General features: G+C 44.1%; 1 protein-coding gene across 2 annotated transcripts in view; it reads left to right on the forward strand.

Moving 5' to 3' along the window:
* Positions 1 to 4,469: 4,469 nt before the first annotated feature.
* LOC118089033 (acyl-CoA (8-3)-desaturase) overlaps positions 4,470 to 25,842 on the forward strand; it is a 41,515-nt gene continuing 20,142 nt past the window's right edge. For both annotated transcript variants that reach the window (XM_035123387.2, XM_060276923.1), the window contains exons 1-2: positions 4,470 to 4,746; positions 23,900 to 24,010. In XM_035123387.2, coding sequence (XP_034979278.1) covers positions 4,558 to 4,746; positions 23,900 to 24,010 — 300 coding nt within the window. In that variant the 5' untranslated portion in view covers positions 4,470 to 4,557. The remainder of the gene's footprint in view (positions 4,747 to 23,899; positions 24,011 to 25,842) is intronic.

The following is a 25,842-nucleotide window of genomic DNA, read 5'->3' on the forward strand; positions in this document are numbered from 1 at the left end:
AAAGGTTTTTTGTTTTTTTTAAAATGTTTGTCTGTCTTTGCACATACAGAACAATTTCCCAGTCCACGGCTCTGGGGAAAGTTTGCCAGATCCTGTTTACTAGATATTGTAGTGATGTATGTGCCACAGCCAATGATATACAGTATCTATGAAACCTCTCTGGGGGATAAGGAATGACTGTCTATCTTTGTCTACTATCTCTGTCTCCTAAGAAAGGAAGCAGATAGATACCCAGGATATTAATGAAGTTAAAAACACAACCCCAGAATACCTTATGATAAATCTATCCTTGAGTGACAAAGGTGGTGGCTATTTAGCATAGAAAAGCTGGTTAGAGTAGAAGTCGTTTTTGTTTTAGACCATTTAAAAACATAACATGGTTGCAGTGTAGCAGGAGTCAGTTAGTGGTAATAAATGTTACAATGTAGTCACATAGCCAATGTTAGTGACTCATTACATGTTGGAGAGAATACCAGTTCAGATGCATAGTCGAGCTTTTTCACATCAGCTTCCAGAATTCCAAAGAAGCAGGCTTCTGGCTATCTGTATTCCTGTCTGCTTCTTCTCTTACTAGAAAATGGGGGCAGTTTTCAGAGTTTCGAATGTTAGTAGTCTGAAAGCAGTCATTCTGCAGAGAGAGAGAGAGAGAGAGAGAGAGAGAGAGAGAGAGAGAGAGAGAGAGAGAGAGAGAGAGAGAGAGAGAGAGAGAAATGGGAAAGAACCTAGAGTGGCTGCCTTGATAAACCACATCTCTCTTTTGAGTCACAGTAGTTTATTCCTTTCACCTACTTTTCTATGTGGGTGGCGCTGTGGTCTAAACCACAGAGCCTAGGGCTTGCCGATCGGAAGGTCGCTCCCTCGGCCTATAGAGCGAGATGAGTGCCGCAACCTCAGAGTCATCCGCGACTGGACCTAACGGTCATGGGTCCCTTTACCTTTACCTTTTACTTTTCTATTGTCCTAAAAATTAAATCAACAGTGAATTTACTCAGAAGTAAGCCTCAGAGAGTGCAGTTTACAATTGCAGTTTGAAGGGCTTTCTCCTCTCCAAAATAAGCCAGAAGCACATAAGCAATAATGAATGCACAAACAGCAAATAATAAATAAATAAATAAATAAATAAATAAAATAGTATTTATACCCTGCCCATCTGTCTGAGTCTCCCTAGCCACTCTGGGTGGCTCCCAATCGAGTGTTAAAAACAATACAGCATTAAATATTAAAAACTTCCCTAAACAGTGTTGCCTTCAGATGCAAAGATAAACAAGAATAAATCCAAGCCATTTAATTAATTGGTGGTGGGGTAGTCTGTTCCTTTGGATAAAAGATAGATGAATATATAAATCAATCAAAAAAATTATATAATGTGCCACATGGGCATTTGATTGCATAAATTGCATAGCTAAGCTATGAGTAGAAAACTGCTTGAGATAGTATGTTTCTACAGAATGAGTAAAATGTTTCATTTTTACAAGTCAATTGCCAATATGCAGAAGCACCACATGGGAAATAGCTCAGGTGAGGAGTTGTTCTGTGCAACACATGACTAAATAGAAGACTAATATGTATTTAAGAATGCACAGAAACCAGATTCTCAAAACAACTTACAAGAAGAATACTGTACAAAGGAAATCTAAAATACATACAATAAAACAGCTCAACAATAATACATATTTAAAACATATACAAACTAATTCCAATTCCTTTCTTAGGCCAATCAAAATATTACAGAATAGTGTTGTAAGCTTTTTGAGTTATCCAGAACTCTTCATAGATAGTAAATAGAACAAGGGGAGGGGGAGGAAATAATTTTGTCTGATGTTGAAGCCTTAATGACATTGGAATTTTCCTAAAGCGTCAACACAACTACGTTTACATTTTATGCTACATGGAAAATAAATAAAAAATGGCAAAGATAAAATTGATTAGACCTTGAAATATATCAATCTGAAATGCTATCAGCCAGCTGAGCCAGGTGAGCCTCTACTGCTTTTAGCATTTTAATGTAAGCATCCAATGGAGTCCCATGATGGGTCAACTTTTCTTAAGTATAGGAAAAAAGAAACATTAAAAATAGTTTTAAAAACAACAACATTGCACAGTGTAGTAAATGTGTGGGCACTCATTCAGCCACAGTTTTGATTTTAATAGGAGAGATTTAACTCACATTTTTCTCAATGAAATAAATGGCATTTGGGTTGGAAAGTTCCAAATGAATGAATGAATCAATGAATGAATGAATGCAGTCGGGGAATTCAGTTGTTCAAATGAGATCAGGCAAATACAAATGAAGGCATGAACCCCAGGATTTGAAGCTGGAGATATGATAATAATGGGAATCTAATGTTTTTCTGAGGCTTGTTCACACATCTTGCCAGATAGCTAATCATGGTATTGTGCTTGTTTTAATCAGAATGTGTCATGCAAAACATATATGGTCTGTAGCAGCCATTCATCCTAATATTGCTCAGAAAATGTACTTTGCAGCTACATGCAACAGTTTATAGATTTTGTCGCATCAATGAAGTTATTCACATAGAAACTGAAAAAGTGTGAGCAACACACTAGATAACAAAGCAATCAGGCATTTTGCTGGAATAGCAGAGTTCATTCAGCAGTCTATTCTGGTATGTTTCTGTTCATTACCTTTCACCGGAGATGAACTCACTGTAAATGCAGATGGCCACAGCTGGATGCTAGTGGGCATATAGTAGTAGCTGCTTTTTCTTCTTATGTTGCTTTCATAACAATGACCTTATTCTTGGCTGTGTGAGGTCCTTTGGAACTCTGTGTGTATTAAGTGCAAAAGAATTGGCACTTTGGACCAGTCTTACGAGTGTCTTCAAAATCCATTACACCTTTGGCAAAGGCTGTTCTCCAATTGGAGCACTTGTGGGCCAGTGTTTCCCAATTGTCGGTGTTTATACTACATTTTTTAAAATTTGCCTTGAGAGAGTCTTTAAACCTCTTTTGTTGACCACCAGCATTATGCTTTCTATTTTTAAGTTTGGAATAGAGTATTTGCTTTGGAAGACGATAATCAGGCACTCACACAACATGACCAGTCCAACAAAGTTGATGTTGAAGAATCATTGTTTTGACACTGGTGGTCTTTGCTTCTTCCTGTACACTGGCATTAGTTTGCCTGTCGGGAAGATATGTAATTTTTTTGGAGACACCATTGATGGAATCTTTCAAGGAGTTGGAGAAACATGCTAAGAGGAAGGCAGATTTGGCAAACCTTCACCATGATCAACTATGTCCCCACTGTGGAAGGATGTGTGGGTCCAGAGTTGGCCTCTACAGTTACTTATGGACTCACTGTTAAGACTGTGTTCATGGAAGACAATCTTACTCGGCTACGAGTGATCGCCAAGAAGAAAGAAAGAAGACTACTGTAGTAGCAAACTGCTCTAGATTGCCTACTAATCAAATCGCCGTGCAATTTTCTCCTCCAGCCTCCAGTTTCAGCACTGTTTATTCTGGCTGACTACTAGAAAACTAGCACCCGACACCTAGGCTGGGCACCCCTTCTATAAGGGGTGATGTAACATTTTGTCTCTATGGGTGATATATATTTTCTGTCTATGCAAAGTAGTTATTGGGCATCATGCAGCAGATACCAGCTACTGGTTTGTTGCAAGAGAGAAAGAGATTGGCTGCTGCAAGGAAATGAGAAAGAAGTCTGAAGATTTTGCACGTGTATAATAGTCTTTTTGAAAATCAGGTGATGCTTTAGAACTAGCACTGTGACTCTAAGGTCAGTGCTTTCTTGACTCCCTCCTGCTCAGTTTTGTCCGTCTGAAAGTGTGACCCTTTCCTTACAGATTGATTGGCCCAGGCTGCATCAGCCCTGCAAGCTCCGCCTTATAGTGATATATACAAGGATCAGGGTAGAGAAAGGCATTGCAGGGTCAACTTAATGGGCATCGGTTGACGGTGCAGGTAAGATTCGGATCTGCTGCAGTGGCTGCACATTGGTTTGCCATCAGATCAACTGTGCTGGCATTTTTTATTCTGTGCTGCACATTGTATTGTTGCATGCCACCCAAATCTCCGAGTGGTCCGAGGTTCTAGGGTTTTCCAAAACAGTTATTGAAGGACCATGGAATTTCTCAGAAGCCACCCAGACAGCAACCAGTTCTTATTTGCGCGCGCACCATCCCCATCCCCCGCAGTCCTTTTTTATGTAACATCTTGGCAAAGGGCAAGGGCTTGCCAAATATCACCCGGAACGGGACCGGCACGAACAAAGGCCATGGGATTACGCAGCACTGCATCTGCCGGGGCACAGGCAGCGGCGGGAGGGAGCGGGCATCCAATGCGCGCGAGGGATTTCCTGCACAATAAAGCCGTAGCTCTCTTTTTCGCAGCGAGCCGGCAGAGCGGCCGGCCAATGGGCTCTCCCGAGCCGGGCGCGGAGAGGCGTGTCACGGGCGGAGCGCGCGACTGGCTGGGCGCTCGGGGGTAGCGGCTGCTCGGCGCCGCTGGATGGGCAGAAGCGCCTCGGCCGCCCGGGGGTCACTGACTGTGGTATCGTGATAGCCGTCGGCGGAGATGGCGGAGGCCGAGATCCCCGCGGCAGCCCCGCGGCTCTTCACGTGGGACGAGATCCAGCTGCGATCGGGCAGGGCGCCGGAACGGTGGCTGGTGATCGACAGGAAGGTCTACGACATCAGCCAGTTCCACAAGCGGCACCCGGGGGGCTCCCGCGTGATCAGCCACTATGCGGGGCAGGACGCCACGGTGAGGGGGCCGAAGGAGAGCGGGGGCGCCGGAGGGGATGCCCCACGCAGCGAAGCCGGGGAGCTCTTTCCCGGGCGAGCGGTGGGGACGGAGATCATGTTTCAGGGGCCGGGCTGGAGGGCGAGAGATGTCTGGAGGAATAAGGTTACTGGATAGGGCAGCAGCATGCGTGTGATGTTTTGCGCGGGCTTTACTGGAGAAGTGATCGTTGTTGCGATCCGATCCTACACTTGTTTTACTGGGAAGCAATCTCCGGGACTTAGAATTGTAGTAGAGTTCGAAGGGACCACGTGAGTCATTTAGCCCAAGCCCCTGCCCAACGTGGGGTTCGAACCCTAAACCCTGAGATTAAGAGTCTCATTCTCTACCTACTGAGCTATTCAGTGCAAAGCCATGCTTCGGATTCCAACATCTGGAGCCCACTCAGCCACACCGAGGGCCCTGGAGTTAGCCCTGAAGTGACACTGCAGGGGTTTCTCATTGGAGAGGCTGTGTTTTATACTCAAAAGGACAGGAGTTGCCATAGGCAATGATGAATATTTAAACAATAGAAATAATTAACTGACCAATCACGTTGGTTCTGCCCCCCAAAGTCCTGCCCCCCCAACAAATATCCTATCTATGCCCATGTATTTATGGTGAGGGATGGAACCTGCATTACATTTTCTGACTGAAGGTAGAGAAAGAAAAATAACACTGCACATGCTCAGAAACACTGTTATTTCACATGTCTCACAGTGATCACTTTTCTAGTTGTAAGAACATGCAGTACATTCACTATGTTGCAGGGACAGATCACCTGTGGACCTCTGGGTGTTGTTGGCCTCCCAGCCTTCTTCAGCTTTATGCAGCATAGCCATGTGGTCTGGGGTGGAGTTGGGAGTCCAGCAATGTTTAGAGGACCACAGGCTCCCCATCCTTTTTGTAGGACTTGGACAAAAATGAGAAGGCTATGAATGAATATATGCCTTTTGTGTGAGAGACCAGGAACTGTGGAAGAGGGGAAAGCATGGTGTCTGGCCTGTGTGCTTTGCTAGTTTGTATGTCTGTACAATGTCTATCTATTTGTTCCTCTATATGTCTCACTCTTCTTCCCAAAGCATGTTCAAATATCCCCCATAAAAAACTAACATGGTCAGGGAGAGAGCTAGGCAGACCATTTCTCCTCGATACATTAATTTCCCATCTTGTACAAGTACCAACTTGAGAATGAGGATAACTTTTCAAAATGATGACTGCAACCTATTAGGGCATTCACTACGGTAGGCAGAGCAAGTCAATTGCCTTAGGTGTCAGAGGTTTGGTGGGGCAGCAGTGGCTTCACGCATCCAGCCATTTCTCTTGGACATTTCCCTCTGTTAAGAGACCAGAGCTATGTGTGCCGCAGGCCAGTCATCCACCCCCATAACCATCCTGCTACCCTTGGTTGCACTGGAGGATGCTATCCTGTTGCAAGGATTGAACTGAAGTAAGATTCAATTGCCAGTCTAGTCAGTATCTGGGTGTATATGTGTGTGGCAAATTATCCTTTGCTTCAGGCAGCAAAATGTGTTTGGGCTGGCCCTGCTTATTAGGCATCTATGCAGTGTTCTATTTGTGTTCACATTAGAAGTGGCTCTCCTGATGGGGTGGAGCTACAGCACTAGCCTTCTGGCAGTGGAGGCGGGGAGGTAGTAGGGAGAATGGTGTGCTGCAGGCACACCGATGGAGTCAATCTGGAGCTCCTGCAGGTGGGTCTGCGCTACACTGACCACCACCCTTTCTTCCTGGCAAGTGGCAGTGACATCTAGTATTGTGAATCTGCCCCACTGTTTGCATGTACCAAATTGAAGTTTAGCATGACATATATGCAACCAGGAATAAGCCACAGGAAGCCTAATGTGCCTCCCTTTTGTCCCCCACTTTGCATAACCATAGCTTAAAATGCCATCCAGACTTGGAATTATGATTAATAAAATCTTAACTTTGATAATTATGGCGTGAAGTCGATTTGCCTGAAACCAATCCTTATTAAAAGTTAACCATAGTTTGGACCAGCAACAAACCATGGTTAACCATAAAACGGGAGCTTTCAAACCTTTCTGTGGAAAGAGAAGTGGGGAGCATTCACTTATCTGCAGGCCATTTCACACTTCATACTAAACTGTGATAGATACAATAAATACCTGTTAAGATTCCAAATGCATGTTTAATGCTTTGTAACACCATGGGGGCACTGTACTGGCGTGGGGAAGTGGAGAAGCAGTAGGTTTGATAAAGGTTAAGTACTGTACTCTCTGTGCCCTTCTGCCCAATCCCATCAGCTCTCCACCCCAAATCTCCTCCTCCAGAAATGGCTTCTGTCTAAAAGGTAAATGAGCCTATCGGGATTTTGTTGCATGCATTGTGTGTTAATTACAGGTAGGTAACCGTGTTGGTCTGGCGTAGTCGAAACAAAATAAAAAAAATCCTTCCAGTAGCACCTTAGAGACCAACTAAGTTTGTCATACTTACTTACTTGTCATGACAAACATAGTTGGTCTCTAAGGTGCTACTGGAAGGATTTTTTATTTATTTTGTGTGTTAATGTTAGTTAAGCTGTAAGTGTCAAGTCATGTAATGCCGTTTTCTTCTTGCACATCCTCATAACCACCTTGTAGGGCTGGCTGCTATTCTTTGTATTTTGCCTTGGAGAGCTGAAGTGAAAAACCATGTAGAAGTATTTGATCTGGGTTTAAAACCCAACCACAGCATAGATTTATTGCAGTCATGGCTAAGCTCTGATTTGAACCTAAGTCATTACTTCACTTCACTGATGGGATCCCAGAACAGCAGAAGCTTGGATTAACGGACCTCTAGTTTACGTAGCATTTATGTGGCTGTACTTTTTATGGAACTCATGTAGTCTTGTGCTTACAGTGAGGTTTCTGTCTGAACCACTTCTCACAAACTCACATTTCAACTGGTTGTGCAGCCACTCTAGCCTTTTTAGAAATGATAGGGGTGGCATACTAAACAGCATTTTGTGTTTGTGATGAATGGCTCAGCTGTCTGACTCATCATGTACATAGCACAATCCAGACACACAAAAATGCATCTGGCAATGTGCATCGTGGCAGTGTGAATTGACTCTGAATAAGCCATGTATTTTAGTCTGGATTTAGCAGTCTTGAGGACATGCTGAAAGCTTAACACTTGTGCAATTGGAAACAAAGATGAAATACTGTTCATCTGGCAAAAAAGCTGTTATAGTTCGTGTGTGTGTGTGTGTGTGTGTGTGTGTGTGTGTGTGTGTGTGTAAAATCTAAAAAAATATAAGAAAATGAGAGGTTCCCTTCTATGTCCTGCTGCCCAGCTAACTATTCCAATTCCAAGAAGGTGATTTGCAAGGTCCCTCTCTATCGCCTCCCTCCCCTCCGTTTTACATTACTGCTGGGTTTTTACAACAGCCATTGTGAGGATTGGCTGAATCTTATGGTACCACCATCTACAGATCAGCCTAGGAACCACCCCCTCTCCCCCTTCCAATGAGAAAAGTAACAGGAAAATACCATTCCCCACTCCCAGGATTCAGATAAACTTAGGAACAGGGGATACAATCTCTCTCTCTCTCCCTCTCCCCCCCCCTCTCTCTCGTACATTGAGCGCTGGAAGTAGTTATATCAGCTGCATTATAAAACATTTTCCTGGCCAGCCTTAAAGGGCCAGCACCATCCAAAAGCACACAAATTAAGGATAGCATGTGTTGATCGGTACAGTATCATGGAAAAGAAGGAAAGAATAAAAGCTAATACAGAGATTTTTTAGAAAGGGGACATTTTCAGACTGAGGGGTGTCAACAGCAGAGGCATTATATTAGACAAGAAGAAACTAGCTTCTTTCCTGAGGTTCTTGCATCGCTTGACTGACACTATGAGAGTGACTGACACTATGTTGTTGTTACTATTTATTCGATTTATATTCTGCCCTTCCTGCCAAAGGAGTCCAGGGCAGCAGACATGACAATATTAAACAGCTTAAAACATCAGAAGGGTGGTGGGAATGGGTGATTGGCTGATAGGAGTGGTAAACCTGTTGACGACTGTTAACGACTGTTAATGACTGCAATTGGTCTTGCAGGAAAAAGCAAGGGGTGAGATGGCTAAAGATAGCTTCATCATTTATAATGAGATAAGAATTCAATGTCTTTATTCAGACCAGGTCTCTCCATGGTTTTTTTTTTTTTTAAATACCTTTATTTATTTTCTCCAATATACAACAGACAGAACAGGCCCAACAAAAATCAAGAAAATAAAATACATCTATAATATTGTGTTACATGTGTCTTATTTGTAAATTACCCCCCTCCCTCCCTCCCCTCTGAGCCCTCCCTCCCATCCCCGATGGCTTCTCAGCCATTCTTGAGTTTTTCCCTTTTAATTCCGTGTATAATCTCTGCATACTATTTTCCAATTTCATCTTCATATTGTTGATTTGTACCATACCTAAATGGTATTATAAGAATCTTTAGTTAATGATTAATTAATTAATTAATGATTAATTAATTAATTAATGATTGGTTAATAATTAATTAATTACAGAACTTTTAAATATCTGATATGAGAATTGGTTTTTCTATTATATCTTTTATGTAATTAAAAAATGGCTTCCAATTATTATTTGAATTTTCTGATTTAATCCCCTTGATTCGTTCATATTCTACTGCCAACTTATAATAGTTATATAATTTTTGTTGCCATTCTTCTTTTTCCGGGACCTTTGCCGATTTCCAATTTTTCGCGATCAGTATTCTTGCAGCCGCTGTAGCATAACTTATGCAACATCTATCTTGTATCTTGATGTCATCTGGTATCATACCCAACAAAAACATTTCCGGTAGTTTCTTAAATGAATATTTCAGAATTTTCTTTAATTCCCTATATATCATTTCCCAGAACACCTTGATTTTATCACATCTCCACCACATATGTATGTGGGTACCAACTTCTTTATTGCATTTCCAACATGTGTTGTTCGTATCTGGGTATATTTTCGCCAATCTGGCTGGTGTTAAATGCCATCTATTCTGCATTTTTAATAAATTTTCCTTTAAATCATAATTAGGTGTGTATTTTGAATCAACTTTCCATAATTTTTCCCATTTTTGCATTGTGATCGATTTGCCCAAATCTTGACTCCATTTAATCATGGAGTCCTTGGTTAATTCTTCCTCTGTTTTCCATTTTAATATTATTTGATAAAGGTTTTTCATATATTTATTTTTTTGTGCCAATAATATTTCATCTAATTTAGATATTTCTTTTTCGAAGCCAATTTTTTTATCTAATTGCCATCTTTGGTTAATTTGAAAATATTGTAGCCAGGTCTTTAAATATGGTTTTATTTCATTATATTCCTTTAATTTTAAATTTCCCTCTTTTTCTTCTAATAATATTTTATATGTTGGCCAGCTGTCTTCCATGTTGGTTCTTCGTACCGCCAAAATTTCAAGAGGTGAAATCCACCAAGGTGTCTTGGGTTCAAAGAATTTTCTATATTTTATCCATATTGAATAAAGAGATCTTCTGATAATATTTAACATAAAGACATTTTTTCTTTCAATTTTCTCTCTCATTAGGTAATGATGCCATCCGAAACCAAGCCCTTGACCCTCCAGGTCTAATAGATCACTATCTTTAAGTTCCATCCATTCTTTACACCATATTAAGGCTGCTGCATCGTGGTATATTTCCAAATCAGGCAACCCATACCCTCCTCTTTCCCTATGATCAATCATAATTTTATATTTTACCCTTGGCTTCTTGCCATTCCATATAAATTTTGTGATATCTCTTTTCCACTCCTTGAAAATTTTACTTATTCCCAATAGTGGCAAATTTTGGAACAAATATATCATCCTGGAAACCACATTCATTTTTACTAAAGAAATTCTCCCCATTAATGACAAATTTAACTTACTCCATATCTCCAGATCTTTTTTAACTTTTTTCCAAATCTCTATATAATTTTCTTGTATCAGGTCAATACCCTTGACTGTAGTCTGTATACCTAAATATTTTATCCTTTTTACAATTTTTAAGCCCGATTTTTCCTGAAGTTCTATTCTCTCATTTATTTCCAGATTTCTTACTAGCATTTTAGTCTTTTCATAGTTTACTTTTAAGCCCGCTACCTGTCCATATTCTTTTATTCTATCGATTGCTCTGGGGATACAATGTATAGGGTTTTCCGTAGTTATTATTATATCATCCGCGAAAGCGAAATTTTGTATTTTTTATTGCCAATTATAATTCCTTTAATTTCCTCGTCTTCCCTTATATTTTTTAATAATATTTCCAAAGTTATAATAAACAAGATGGGGGATAGAGGGCAACCTTGTCTGGTGCCTCTCGTTATCTTTATTTTATTTGTCAATCTTCCATTAATTACTATGTTTGCTTTCTGGACTTTGTAAATTGCTCTTATCGCATTTTCCATTTCCTCTCCTATTTTCATCTTCCCTAATGTTTTCAGCATGAAGGGCCATGAGACCCTGTCAAAAGCCTTTTCGGCGTCTATGGAAAGTAGTGCTGCTTTTTTGTCCCTTCGGTTTTCCAGGCATTCCAGGATGTTTATTACATTTCTTATGTTATCTCTTGCAAATCTTCCTTTAATAAACCCTACTTGGTCTTTATGTATTATATCCGTCAAAATTGTGCTTAATCTATTGGCCAATATTTTTGTGAAGATTTTATAATCACTATTTAATAGTGAAATCGGTCTATAATTACCAGGATTGTCAGTGTCAGTCTGAGGTTTGGGAATTAGAATAATTTGTGCTTCAGTCCATGATTTGGGGATAGATCCTTTCTTTAACAATAAATTCATTAACTCTTTCAAGGGGTCTAATATAATTTCTTGTACCTCTTTATAGTATTCTAATGGTAATCCGTCAGGACCTGGTGCTTTTCCTTTTTTCATGGTTTTAATTACCTCGGCTATTTCAAAAGTTGTGATTTCTTTATTTATTTGTGCAATTTTTTCTGGAGGTATTTGTGGTAATCCATATTTTTTTAAGAAATCATCTATTTCCTGTTCGGGGATTTCTTCTTCTTGGTATAATTTTTCATAAAATTTCTGGAATACATCCATAATTTCTTCAGTTTTGGTGACATATTTCCCCTCTGAATTAATTCTGCTTATTATTTTTTCACTCCTTCTCTTTTTTATTTGCCAAACCAATAATTTGCTGGGTTTGTTGGCCCACTGGAAATTTTTATATTTCCAAAATTGTATTTTATATTCTATTTCTTGATCTATTATTTTCTCAAATTCCAATCTTAATATTTTTAATTCCTGATCTATTTTTTTGGAATAATTTTTAAATAATATTTTTTCCTTTTTCCTAATTTCCTGTATTAACATTTCTTTCTTGGCCTCTTTAGCTTTCCTCCAATTGGCATTTTGTTGTATAAAATACCCACGCATTACTGCTTTTCCTGCGTCCCATACAGTCTGCAGGTCCACTTCCCCATTGTTATTCCACATAAAATATTCTTTTAAATGTTTTTTTGCTTCCTGAATTATTTGGGAGTTATTTAGAAGGAAGGTGTTTAATCTCCATCTTTTTTCTGTCGATTCCTCTTTTAATGTTAAAACCATTGGATTATGGTCCGACAAGGTCTGGGGTCCTATTTCTATCTTCTGGACTTTGGTTAATAATTCTTTTGAGATCCAAATGGCATCAATTCTGCTTGCCGTGTGATGGCGTGCAGATATGTGTGTATATTCTTTTGCTACAGGATTTTTATGTCTCCATGCGTCTGTTAAATCTACATTATCCATTATTTGCATAAATTTTTTTGGGAGTGTTATTATTTTTTCCCCTTTGCCACCTTCATCCCTCTTTTTATCCAGTTCCGGATCAATAATTCCGTTGAAATCTCCCATCATTATCAACTTTTCTCCTGTATATTTTATTAATTGCTTTTCTAAATTTTGCAAAAACGCTTTTTTGCTTCCATTCGGGGCATATACTCCCACCCATATCCAGTCTTGTCCTTCATATGTTGTTTTAACCATTATTATTCTACCTTCCTTATCGGTCCAGATCAATTCGGGATTCCATTTTTGTTTAATATAAATTACCACTCCTCTCTTTTTTCTCTCGTCAGCCGCAATGAATTCTTTCCCCAATTTTTCATTTTTCAATACCCTCGAATGTTTTTTGTTTATATGGGTTTCCTGCAGGCAGATCGCATCCCAGTTTTGTTTTCTCAATAAGTGTCCCACTCTATTTCTTTTCTTCTTGTTATTCAATCCGTTAACGTTCCAAGATATTATTCTAAAATTCATATTTATTAGACAATTCTACAAAAGCTTTAATACTAATCTAGTCAAATTTCTCTAAAAAGATGGATAAAGAAAAGAAAAGGAAATAGAATACCGAGAAGAATGGAAAATGTGGGAAAGGGGGGGAGGGGGAAACGGAAAAAAAAGGGGGGGGGGGAGGGGGGAGAAAGAAAAGAAAGAAGAGAAAAAAAAATCAGAAAAAACAAATACACTAAGCAGAATCAAGGGTTCATAGGGTTAGCTGTCGTTTTCTTAAGCAGTGATTTACAATGATTTTAATTATTAAATTTCATAATTAATTTACAAATTTATAAGGGTTGCAGTCTTTGTTGTTATGTTTTTTTTTTCAGTCACTCACTTTGATTTATTCTTTCATTTCTCCTTCTTCTTCTTCTTCTGCTGCTGATGTTTCTTCGTCTTCTATTTGTTCTCCTTCTTGTTCCTCTCCGCTAATGTCATCGTCGTTTTCTTCTTCTGGCTTAGGAGCTCGATCACTGTTCCCTTTCACTTTATCGCCACCCAGTTCTTGTGAATAGGTTCTGAAGAATCTGTCTGCTGCTTCTGGATTGTCGAATCTCCTCCATCTACCTTTGAAGGAGAACGCCATCCCTTGCGGGTATTCCCATTTGAAGAAGACTTTTTTAGATTTTAGGGCTTTGGCCAGGAATTGATATTTTTTCCTTTTGTGAATCAGCCTCGGTGGAATCTCCTTTAGTATGATTACTTCAGTCCCATCCATAATTAATTTTTTCTTCCCTTTAGTTTTTAATATTTTATTTCTCAACCACATGTTGGTGAAGGTTACTAGACAGTCACCTGGCCAATTGTTCTCCCTTGCTTTTTTTGAGTTAATTCTGAAAGCTTCTTCTATCCGGGTTTCTATGTCTAATTCTTCCAGATCTAACCATTTTGCCAGGGCTGTTACTAGTCTTTTTTCAATATTTTCATTCATTAGTTCCGGGACATTCCTAAATCTCAGGGTCTTCTCTCTCATCTTCATTTGTTGCATCGCAAGGGCATCTTGTGCTGCTTCTAGAGCGGCCTTTTGTTCTTCCATATCTTTTTTCATCTTTTCCCATTCTTTTCTTCCTTCTCTTTTTTCCTTTGCAAGATTTTTCATTAAGTTTTCTAACATCTGGGTTTTTTCTTGTATTTCCTGAGCCATTGCGACCGCCTTGCTAGAGTTTTCCTCTGCTTTTTTTATTTGATCTTTCATTTCTTGTTTGTCCTTTTCATTAGTTTCTATTTTCTCTTCCACCTTTTCCACTTTATCTTCCAGGCTTTTCACTCTGTCATTCATTTCACTTTTTATCTCATACATTTCCTTCTTTATTTCTGTGAGGTCTTGTTTAACTTCTCCAATGTCACTTTTGAGGCTCAAGATCAGATCTTTGAGATCCATTTCATGTTCAGCCATTGATGTCCTTCTTTGAGATGTAGAGGCTGCATTTGCCCTTTTTGATTTTTCCACTTTATTTGGTGGTCTTGTAGTATTTTCTTTCTCCATGTGGTGTCTCACTTTCTCTCTCGTTTATTTTTCTTAACTGTCAATCAAGTTTCTGTCGTACCGTTTCTTCCACTGGGTGTCACTGTATTTTTCTCTGAATGCACATTTGCTATTTAGCAGTCCTTCTTGGTATCCTCAATCACTGCCACGTCGTTCTTCTCTGCCCTAGATCCTTGTCTGCTTAGTCATGGTTTTTAAAAGTTCGTCGCCATTTTATTTCTCTTATTTTTAAATTCTCAAGTCTTTAGTTCTTTTTAAGATAACGTTACTACTGTCCGCGCTCCCCTGGGGAAGCAGTCATTCATAGATATACACGTTTAGGTCGTCGTTTCTTCTCATACAGATACACAGTTTCTTTATAAAATCCCCTTGCCGTTCTGCAATGGCTGTATGCACGTTAGTTTGTTTCAAAACTCAGTCGGCTCCTTAATTACTGTTACTTTTTGTTTCCCTCACTTGGGTTTTTCTTGCTTTCCCCCTGTCAGCGTCTCTTGAAAAGTGCTCTTAGTCTCTATTGCTCTTTCCCACTCCCCACCTTTTTTTTCCCCTCGTTCTTATAAGTCCAGTTTGTGGGGGGGGAGTCTTTTAAAGTTTTCTTCCTCTTTCTGTGTTATCCACACGCCCGGGGAGCTTTAAAGGGGTTAGTTTAAAAGGAATTTTACCGTTCGTGATCGCGCTGGGTTGCGGCTACTTGCTGGTCTCGGTTAGTTGTTTTCCGTCGCAGTGCCTAGTCTCCCCCCCTCCTTCGAAATTTCCGACGTTTCCGAAGGTCTCCGGGGGATCCTTTAGGGAACCGCCGACGCCTCAGCTAGAAATCGCCTTTCCAGCCTTTCTCGGGGGGTCGCTTAGCCTTGCAGACCCCCCTTTTTAACCAGCGATAAACTTAGAGGGCAGAGCTCTCTTTTTTGACCCGTGCGCGATCCGCGGTCAAAACCGGAAGTCTGTCTCTCCATGGTTTTAAGCTTGGTAATGAGTTGCAATTCAGCAACTTCTCTTTCCAGTCTGTTTCTGAAATTTTTCTCTAATAAGACAGCTACTTTGAGATCTTGTATAGAATGTCCTGGGAGATTGAAGTGTTCTCCTACTGGTTTCTCTGTCTTGTGATTCCTGATGTCATATTTATGTCCATTTATCCTTTGGCGTAGGGTTTGGCCTGTTTGTCCAATAAGAGAGCTGAAGGGCACTGTTGACATTTGATGGCATACACAATGTTAGAAGATGAGCAATTAAATAGTCCTGAGATGGTATGTTTGATGTTGTTGGGGCCAGTAATGGTGTTGTCCGGGTGTATGTGGAAGCAAAGTTGGCATCTGGGTTTATTGCAGGCTCTGGTACCAGTGTTCATGTTCAGTCTGGTGGTGGTATTATTGTGGGTGAGGAGTTGTTTAAGATTGGGTGGCTGTCTGTAGGCAATGAAAGGTCTTCCTCCCAGAGCTTGAGAAAGAGAGCTGTCATTGTCTAGGAGAGGTTGTAGATCTCTGATGATCCTCTGTACTGTTTTAACTTGGGAGCTGTATGTGATTACTAGTGGTGTTTTGTTATTTTATTTTTGGGGGTCTGTCTTGCAGCAAGTTCTCTCTGGGTATCAGTCTGGCATGCCTTCCCTGGACATTGTGGTGGAGGGGATAGTGTGTCAGATCAGGGTTCAAATTCTTAGTCCAGTGTTTCCCAACCTTGGGCCTCCAGCTGTTTTCGGACTGCAATTCCCATCATTCCTGACCACTGGTCTTGCTAGCTAGGGATGATGGGAGTTGTAGTCCAAAAACAGCTGGCGGCCCAAGGTTGGGAAATGCTGTTAGTCAGCCTGAAACACAGTGGATTGCTGCGAGGATACGGTGGGGAGTGGAAAATATGCCACCTAGGGCTCCTTGGTCAGGTTGTGCACCTAATTACCACACTGACTTGAACATCTTAACTCGAACCCTGGCAGTGGGACCTTTTGCTCCATTGCACTTGAGGGCACAGGCTTGTTTAGGTGACACAGGGCAGGCCATGTGGCACACACAGCTTTGCCTCCTCCCTACTCCTCAGCATTTGCTGCCTGAGGTGGCTGCCTCACTCTGCCTTATGGTAGTGCTGGCACCTTGTTATACAGACAAGCTAAATAGCACATGGAGAGGAATGTGGAATTTCGAAGTTTTGCTCTGCCTTCTTATATGTATCTGAATCAATATTAGATTGGGGTTGGGAGGCCTTTTAGTAACAGCCAGGAAAATTCACATGTTCTTATAAAACATAAGGGTTATTTGCTGGTATTTCTACACAACCCTATCCTCAGCTTTGTCCTGTTTACAACACTCAGGGACTGAATGAATGGTTGGCAGGCATCAATCATTTATTGTATTTGACTAAAAGCCATTACAAATCCAGTTACAGGTCCAGCAAATCAAATAAAACCTATTGTCACAGTGGCCGGAGTGGACTACTTCAGAGTAACGACGCTACGCAGCTCTGCATTTTATTCTTTTATTGGTGCTGCGTATTTACAGTGCTCAAGTCATTGCTATTTACACGGAGCGATGTTGTCAGTCGGTTTCAGAACCTCCTAATGGCTTTTGGCGCGTCTTTCTCCAACACAAAAGCTTTGGCAGACCCATCCTCTTGCCCCTCCTCTTCCTGCGTAATTCTGGAGTTGGAGGGATGGGTCTTCCCCCCTTGCTTGCCCCTTCCTGTCCCACCTGGGACCCTGGCTCCTCTACCTTGCCTGAGCCTCGGACACGACTTCCTGCTTCCCCACTGGAATCGGAACTCTCCCTGCTTTCCCCTTTGCTCGGGGACGGGCTTGAACTCAGGAGGGGAGGGACTTCGCGATATCCCCTGTCCCTCACATCCACCCCCCTCCCAAGCTCTCCTTCACCCCTCCCCAGGCCCCCCCCATGTGTCGGTGACGACTGGAAGCCTAAGAACTCAGTGCTCTCCGAGCCCGTTGGTGTGAATACCTCCCCCCAGTCCTGCGAGCCCCCCCCTTCCGCCTGGGCTGACGGGAATCCCAAAAAGTCCGTGGCGTCAGAGCTGGTGGGGGTAAAAACGTTCTGCCAATCTGCTCCTTCCTCTGACTGGGTGGATCTCGGTGACACCCATACCTCATCCTCTGGTTCCTCAAACTCCGCTTCCCAGCGCCATGGTGAGCTGCTCTCCCGTGCCTCCTCCTCCTCCCCCTCCCTTTCCATGTGCCAGGGCTTGGGTCTGTGGGGAAAGAGGGCGTGAAATTCTTCCACCAAGAATTCCTCCTGTATCTGAGTGGCTGGGACCCATTCATTCTGGGACGGTGGAGCATCCTCCCATGCCATGAGGTACTCCAGTCCCCCCACCCCCCACCTTGAATCCAGGATGGCCGTGGCCTCATTGAGTTGCTCCCTGCCTTCCCTCTCCCCCCCTCCCTCGGGGGTTTGTTCGCTGTCTCGGAGCCTGCTGCTTTCCCTGTACGGCGACAGCAGCGATCTATGAAACACTGGATGCACCCTCATGTCCTCTGGCAGTGCCAGCCTGTATGCCACCGGGTTTACCTGTTGCGTGACCGTGAAGGGGCCCAGCCTTTTGGGTGCCAGCTTTTTGCACCTCCCTCTGGTGGGAAGGCCCTCCGAGGACAACCACACCTTGTCCCCCACCCTGATGACCTCCCCTTGTCGCCTGTGGCGATCTGCCCCCTTTTTGTACGCTTCCTTGGCCCTCTCCAAGTGTTCTCTGAGCTGCTGGTGCACCGTCTCCAGTTCCTCTGCCCAATCCTCAGCCTGTGGGCCCTCCTCCTCCTCCTCCTCCCTCTCCCTCTCTGGGAAAGATCTGAGGTCGCGCCCGTAATTGGCCTTAAAGGGCGACACCCCTGTGGAGACGTGCACTGCATTGTTGTAGGCAAATTCTGCTAGTGGCAAGCGATCCACCCAGTCCGTTTGCCGCTGGCTGACGTAGCATCTCAGGTACTGCTGCAGAATGGCGTTGACCCTCTCCGCTTGTCCGTTGGTCTGCGGGTGTCTAGCCGTCGACAAGCTGACCTCCACCTGCAGGAGGTTCATGAGCCGCCGCCAGAACCTGGAAACAAATTGGCGGCCACGATCCGAAATAACCCTTAAAGGTAATCCATGCAGTCTGAAAATGTGATCAACAAACAGTTTGGCTGTCTCTTCTGCCGAGACTGCCCTGGCACACGGTATAAAGTGACACATTTTGGACATAAGGTCCACCCCCACCAACACTGCAGTCTTACCCCTGGACGAAGGCAGATCTGTGATGAAGTCCATGGACACCACTTCCCACGGCCTGTGTGGTGTGGCTAAGGGCTCCAGCAACCCTGGTGGCGCTGCTCTGACCACCTTCGCCCGCTGGCAGGTGGTACAGCCCCTTACATAGTCTCGAACATCTTCCCGCACCCCTGGCCACCAGAAGTGTCTCATGACTAGGTGAGCGGTTTTGTCCCTTCCAAAATGCCCCGCTGTAGGGTTGTCGTGCATCTGCTTGAGGACCGTACGTCGAAGCTGGGTGGTGGGTAGGTACAGCGCACCCTTGTAGAAAAGCAGCCCTCTGCGTTCTGCAAAGTCTTTTGCCTGCTCCCTCCCCCCTCTCAGTTCTCTGAAGATGCGGTTGGCAAATTCATCCGCTGCCGTCAGTGCTGTGAGTTCTGCCTCGCTCACCACAGCTGCTCCGCAGGACCATGCCGACGGGGGGAAAATGTGCCTTGGGGCTGGTGGCGCCTCCTCCTCCATGTACTCTGGCTTGCGGGAGAGGGCATCCGCCCTGACATTCTGCTCCCCCGGGATGTAGTGGATGGAGAAGTTGAAGTTCGAGAAGAACTCTGCCCACCGTATCTGCCGCTGGTTGAGCACCCTGGCAGTTCTCCAGAACTCCAGGTTCTTGTGGTCTGTGCACACCTGGATGGGGTGCTTCGCGCCCACCAGGAAGTGTCGCCAGTGCTGGAACGCAGCGTAGATCGCAAGAAGTTCCCTATCAAACACTGTGTAGTTGCGTTCAGGCTGTGTCAGCTTCCTGGAGAAGAAGGCACAGGGTCTCCACTCCCTGTTGGCGTCCAGTTGCAACAAAATTGCGCCCACAGCTTTTTCAGAAGCATCTGTCTCAATGCGTAGGGGCGCGTCCTGCACCACATGGAACAGGTTTTGGTCTGAGGCGAACACTCTCTTGAGGCTTTCGAACGCTGCTTGCGCCTCTGGTGTCCACTTGAACTTCTGCTTGCCTCTCAGGCAGTCCGTGATGGGAGCCGTAACGCGAGAGAAGTTCTTGATGAACTTCCTGTAGAAGTTAGCGAAGCCTAGTAGGCGTTGGGCATCTTTGCGCGTCCTGGGGCTGTGCCAGTCCAGGATGGCCTGCACCTTGTCCTTGTCCATCGCCAGCCCCTTGTCTGACAGCTTGTAGCCCAGGAAGTCCACCTCCTTGGTGTGAAACTTGCACTTCTCCAGCTTCACATACAGGTGGTTCTCCTTCAGGCGTTGCAACACCTCTCTGACATCTTTCACATGCTGCACTGGGTCATTCGAGTAGATAAGGATGTCATCTAGGAAGACCAAGCATTTCCTGAAGAGGAGGGACCCCAGGACGTGGTGCATGAAGGCCTGGAAGCATGCTGAGCCCCCTTGCAAACCGAAGGGCATCACCAGATATTCAAAAGAGCCCAGAGGCGTGAACATCGTGGTTTTCCATTCATCTCCTTCCCGGATCCTGATCAAGTTGTACGCCCCCCTTAGGTCCAGCTTGGTGAAAATCTTGCCCCTGCGTGCCGCTGTCAGGAGATCATCCACTCTGGGCATGGGGAAAGCCACGGGCTCTGTCACCGAATTCAGCCGTCTAAAGTCCACCACAAGACGGCGCTGTTGCGTGTCTTTCTTGTCCACCCAGAAGACCGGGCTGCCCCCTGCTGCCTTGCTTTCCCTTATGAACCCCCGCTTGAGGTTCTTGTCGATGAAAGCGCGCAGATCCTCCAGCTCCTGGTCTGACATGGCGTACAGCTTGGCTGGGGGTATAGTTGCCCCTGGCACCAGGTTGATCTGGCAGTCAAAAGACCTGTGTGGGGGTAGGTGGTCGGACTCCGCTTCGCTGAAGACCTCCTGCAGGTCCCAGTACGGCTTGGGTATCGCCTCACCCCCTTTGACGTGCATGGTGGCCACCGTGGCTATCGGAGGCCCCTCCCCTGGTTGGTGCTGCATGCAATGTTCCAGGCAAAAGTTCGATCCAAAAGTGATGCATCTCTGATGCCAACTTATGGAGGGGTCGTGGCGCGCCAGCCAGCTCATGCCCAAGACGATGGGGGGGTCTGAGATGGTGGTGACGTTGAACGCCAGTGTCTCTGAGTGCCTTCCCACCGTCATTCTCATGGGGGGGGTTTGATGTGTGATGGCCCCTCCCAGCAGCTCCCTGCCGTCAATGGTTGCTACGTGCAGAGGAAAATCCAACTGCAAAAGCTGGATTTGGTGCTCTTCTGCAAAGCTTCTCGAGAAGAAGTTGGCGGACGCCCCACTGTCAATTAAGGCGAGGACCGTCAGGGGATAGCCATTTGGGAGCGTTAGCGTCACTTCTAGAACCACTCCTGCTCTGGGAGGGGTGGGCTGGCTCTGCACCTCTCTGTGCGGGTGGGCGGGCTGGGGCTGTTGTCTGCTGACTGTGCCTGGCTGCTGCCCCTTGTCTCCTGCAGCCAGGCTTTCCCGTTTCCCTGCTGTGGTGCTGCGTCAGTGGGGGAGGGCACCACCGTTCCCGCCTTTCCTTGCCACTCCCTGCGATGTGGGCAGTCTCTGACGAGATGCTGGGGTGAGTTGCAGAGAAAGCAATTCCCGCCCCTTCCCTCCTTGCGTCTTGGCGCCGCTGGGGTTTGAAAAGCCCGCGCGCGCGCGCTATCAATCTGCATGGGCTCCTGGTCCTGGCTGGCTCCAGGCGTGGCCTGAAAGGGTTGTTGAGGGAGTGGCTTCTCCTGCGACCGTGGGAACCAAGCCCGCTTTGCGCGCGTCGCTTGCTTGTCGTTCCACCGGGATTCCTGCCTCACCCCCACCGCCAGAGCTGCTTTGCTCAGCTGATCCATAGTACTGGGCTTTGGACCTCTCGAGAGTTCATCCTTCACCTCCTCGCTCAAACCCAAGTAAAACGCAGCTTGCATGGGAGGCGAATCCAAAACCCACCCCAGTCTGTGCACCAGCATGGTGAATTTCGCCCAATATGCGCGAACTGTCATATTTCCTTGGCGTAAATTATGCAGTTCCTCCTTAGTCTGGTCCAAATGACTATCGGACGAATACATCGTCCTCAAACCTTCTAGAAATTGTTGGACATTTTTCATGCAAGGATTCTTGGTTGCGATTAATGGTCTTAGCCACTCCCTGGCTGCTCCGGTGAGATGTTCCACAATAAACGCTACTCTGTGCTCATCATCGGGGAACTCATTCTGGTGCAGCTCAAGAGCATACACGATCTCAGTCTCAAAGCCCTGAAACTCCTTCGGGTCTCCATTGAACTTGCTTACAAGGGTCCCTGCTCTCCTTCCTGGCAGCACTTGGACTTGGGGAGCCCCTCCCGCCTTGTTTTTCTCTGCATCCAGCTTGTTTTGGAGGTCTACCGCCACCGCCCTTAAATGCTGCTCTTTTTCCTGGAGCTCTCTCACCTGTTCCGCAAGTTGTAGCCGGTCGTCCTGGACCTTCTTAGTCTCCTCTTTAGCTGCCTTCAATTCTCCCTGCGCCTGCAGCGACAGCTGTTGCAGTTCTAGCTGGGCTTGCTCAGCGATCTGCCGCCACTTCTCCGCCTCGGACACGCTCATCCCGGCAACTCCGAAGTAGCCCAAAAATGATTAGGAGGTTGCTGTCACAGTGGCCGGAGTGGACTACTTCAGAGTAACGACGCTACGCAGCTCTGCATTTTATTCTTTTATTGGTGCTGCGTATTTACAGTGCTCAAGTCATTGCTATTTACACGGAGCGATGTTGTCAGTCGGTTTCAGAACCTCCTAATGGCTTTTGGCGCGTCTTTCTCCAACACAAAAGCTTTGGCAGACCCATCCTCTTGCCCCTCCTCTTCCTGCGTAATTCTGGAGTTGGAGGGATGGGTCTTCCCCCCTTGCTTGCCCCTTCCTGTCCCACCTGGGACCCTGGCTCCTCTACCTTGCCTGAGCCTCGGACACGACTTCCTGCTTCCCCACTGGAATCGGAACTCTCCCTGCTTTCCCCTTTGCTCGGGGACGGGCTTGAACTCAGGAGGGGAGGGACTTCGCGATATCCCCTGTCCCTCACACCTATTAAAAGAGATCCTCAAATATATATCCATTTACATTAAATCAAATTAATGAATCCCTGCACAATTTACAGAATTGTCTTTTATGTAGCTAGCACAAATATTTTTTAGCGGCCTTTGCAAATCAGGCTGTTTTATATGTGGCAAGTGGGTTGCAGTCAGATAATAGCCAACATATTTTCACATCAGGGTTCTGTCCCTGTAGCGATGCCAACATGTGTTCCAAAAACATATCTCTGGGGTTTTGATAGAGCTGACAATGGAGTATATAATGGGGAAGGTCTTCTATTTCACCTACCCCACAAATGCAAAATCTTAAATGCCTTGGGACTGATGTGGGCATTATTTGAAAGCAGGCAGCTGTAAATGCAGTTCTCCTGGAGGCAAAGGTAAGTGTCTGGTTTATAAATGCAAATGCATTTCTAGAGCGGCACCTAGTGACCAGAAGGAGTAACTGTTACCCAGGACTTTTAGTTGTCTCCTTGAAGCCCTTCAGAAAGTCTCAGGAACAAATGCCTTAAATAAAAACAAAAGCACAGGAACAAGGAAACCAGTGCCCAGGCTAGAAATCAGTTGAAGGACCATCAGTATCTGTGCCAATGCCATATGTGCCAGAATGTGTAGCTGCAGCCTTTAGAGAAACTCAGGTCAGAAGGCAAGCGAAAGAGGATTTTTGGAAGAGGAGACAAAAGAACATTATTTGGATAAGAGAAAATAGTCAGGATATGACTAACAGGTCTCTGTTTAGAGCAGGGATGGGGAACACATGGCCTTCCAGTTGTTGGACTACAACTCCTGTCAGGGCTGGACTGCTAATTAGAGTTCAGCAACAACTGGAAGGCCTCTAGAGGAAATGAGAGAGTCCTACACTGAAAAACTTTACTAATTCAAGGAAAAAGTTAATGGAACAATATAGCCATTTTGGATTGGAAGGTATATGGTATATTTTAGGAAGTGCAGAATGGGACCAGCAAGCTTCACTAGCTAGATTTCACCACATTGACCTAGGGATGCCAATAGCATCATGCCCATTTCTTGACATTTTTAAAATTAACATTTAAATTCCGCCTTCTTGAAGCACCACTAGTTTACTCACATCATTCCACTGTGGTTTTTTTTCAGGATCCCTTCACAGCATTCCACCTGGACAAGACTCTAGTAAGAAAGTACATGAAGCCCTTGCTCATTGGGGAGCTTGCAGCAGATCAGCCCAGCTTTGAACCCAGCAAAAATGTAAGTTTCCTTTAAAAAACAATCAAACAAAAATGATATAGTAATATCATTACTATTATTGTTGTTGTTGGTGATTTATTTTGAGACCGCCCATTGCAGGTTGGTATACTACAATATCTAGAACCTTACATGATATTAGAAATACTTAAAATCTTAAAACATCACAGGACATGTTGGGGTTGGTGAGACTGATGGTCAGTCACAAGAATGCCATATATTTTATATATAGCTTATTATATATTATATATTATATATAAGTCTCAGCCCCCTTATAAAAATATGTGTCATCAGATGGAACTGAAAGAGGGGACCAATGGTATCTGCAATGGGATAATGTCTCATGGTTGTAGTGCCACCACAGAGGAGACCCTGCCACGTGTTGCCACCAAAGAGGCCATAACCATTGGTGGTACCACCAGTATGTAAGCAGGCTGTGAAATCCCTTAAGCACTGATGTTGTATGATTCTGTCTATGATTACTGTATAGCAGCCAGACTGCAGCATTCTACACTAGCTGTAGCTTTTGACCCACAATGAGCACATTACAGTAATCCATGGGTAACAGTGGCTAGTCTATCCTGATCCAGAAACAATAATAGCTGGTGAACCAGCTGAACCTGTGAATTAGCACTCATTAGAATCCATGAGTACTCTCCAGTTACACACTGACTCTGTTGAGGTGAGGGCAACCCCATCTAGAACAGGTGAATTTCTCCTTGTGCAATAGTCTAGTCTCCCCATTTCTTCCCTATGTATGTCTCCTAAATCTGTTCTGGGAAATCCTCCATCCCTCTGGAACAGATTTAAGGATGGTATTGGGGGCACATGGGAGGAGGGGGTGGTGGAAGCCACGTAGTTCTGCATGTGCAACTATCTCATTGAATACAGCCCATGGGTTTGAAGTCAACCAAGATGAATGAAGCCAGTGGAAAGGTATCTGGGTGGCCTATCAAAACAAGAGCTACACCAAAAGGATCTACAGTAGTTGAGGGTGAGGGGCAAGAACTAGTTTTCAGTTGAAGAAAGATGAGGGCACTGCCAGAACACAAGAAAGAAAAAGAAACACTACTGGCAAACCTACTACTATCAAAATGGTAATGAAACACAGTACTGTATAAGAAAGTATAATAAGAAGTATGAAATGTCCAGAGATATGTAACAATTTTTTTGGAACATACCTTCTCCAGGGGCAAAGAAATAGACTTTGATACCTTATTTGGGCATAATTGTAAAAAGCACCGTGTCTCACCGCATGAAGTATCATACTTCATTGTATTCCTTTGACTTTGAAGAACATGTATCTTGAAACACACGGCACATTTCATTATGCTTTACTAAAGTTTACTATGCCACAGCACAGTTTTGAGGTTTTGCCTTGATATCTTTTGTTGTTAAGAACTGGTTTTTAACATGGCCATTAAGAATACTGAATGGTCATCAAAACAATGGTTCAGCACCAGTAACTTACTGTATTATGATTTTGATAAAAAGTATACATTAGCACATATGTAGACTGGACCTAACAGTCAGGGGTATTTTAACTTTTTTAGACAGAATCTATACTACATTGACCTTTCAAAGCCTTTTTGTGTACAACTGTTTATGTGTGTCTTTTAAAATGAATTGTGAGACTATCTAGGTCAGGCTTCCTCAACCTCTGTCCTCCAGATGTTTTTGGCCTACAACTCCCATGATCCCTAGCTAGCAGGACCAGTGGTCAGGGGTGATGGGAATTGTAGTCTCAAAACATCTGGAGGGCCGAGGTTGAGGAAGCACGATCTAGGTTCTAACAATAGCCTCACCTGGGATGGTTCTAGAGATAGAAAAGCTGG

Source organism: Zootoca vivipara, chromosome 1, assembly GCF_963506605.1.
Source record: "Zootoca vivipara chromosome 1, rZooViv1.1, whole genome shotgun sequence".
NCBI lineage: Eukaryota > Metazoa > Chordata > Lepidosauria > Squamata > Lacertidae > Zootoca > Zootoca vivipara.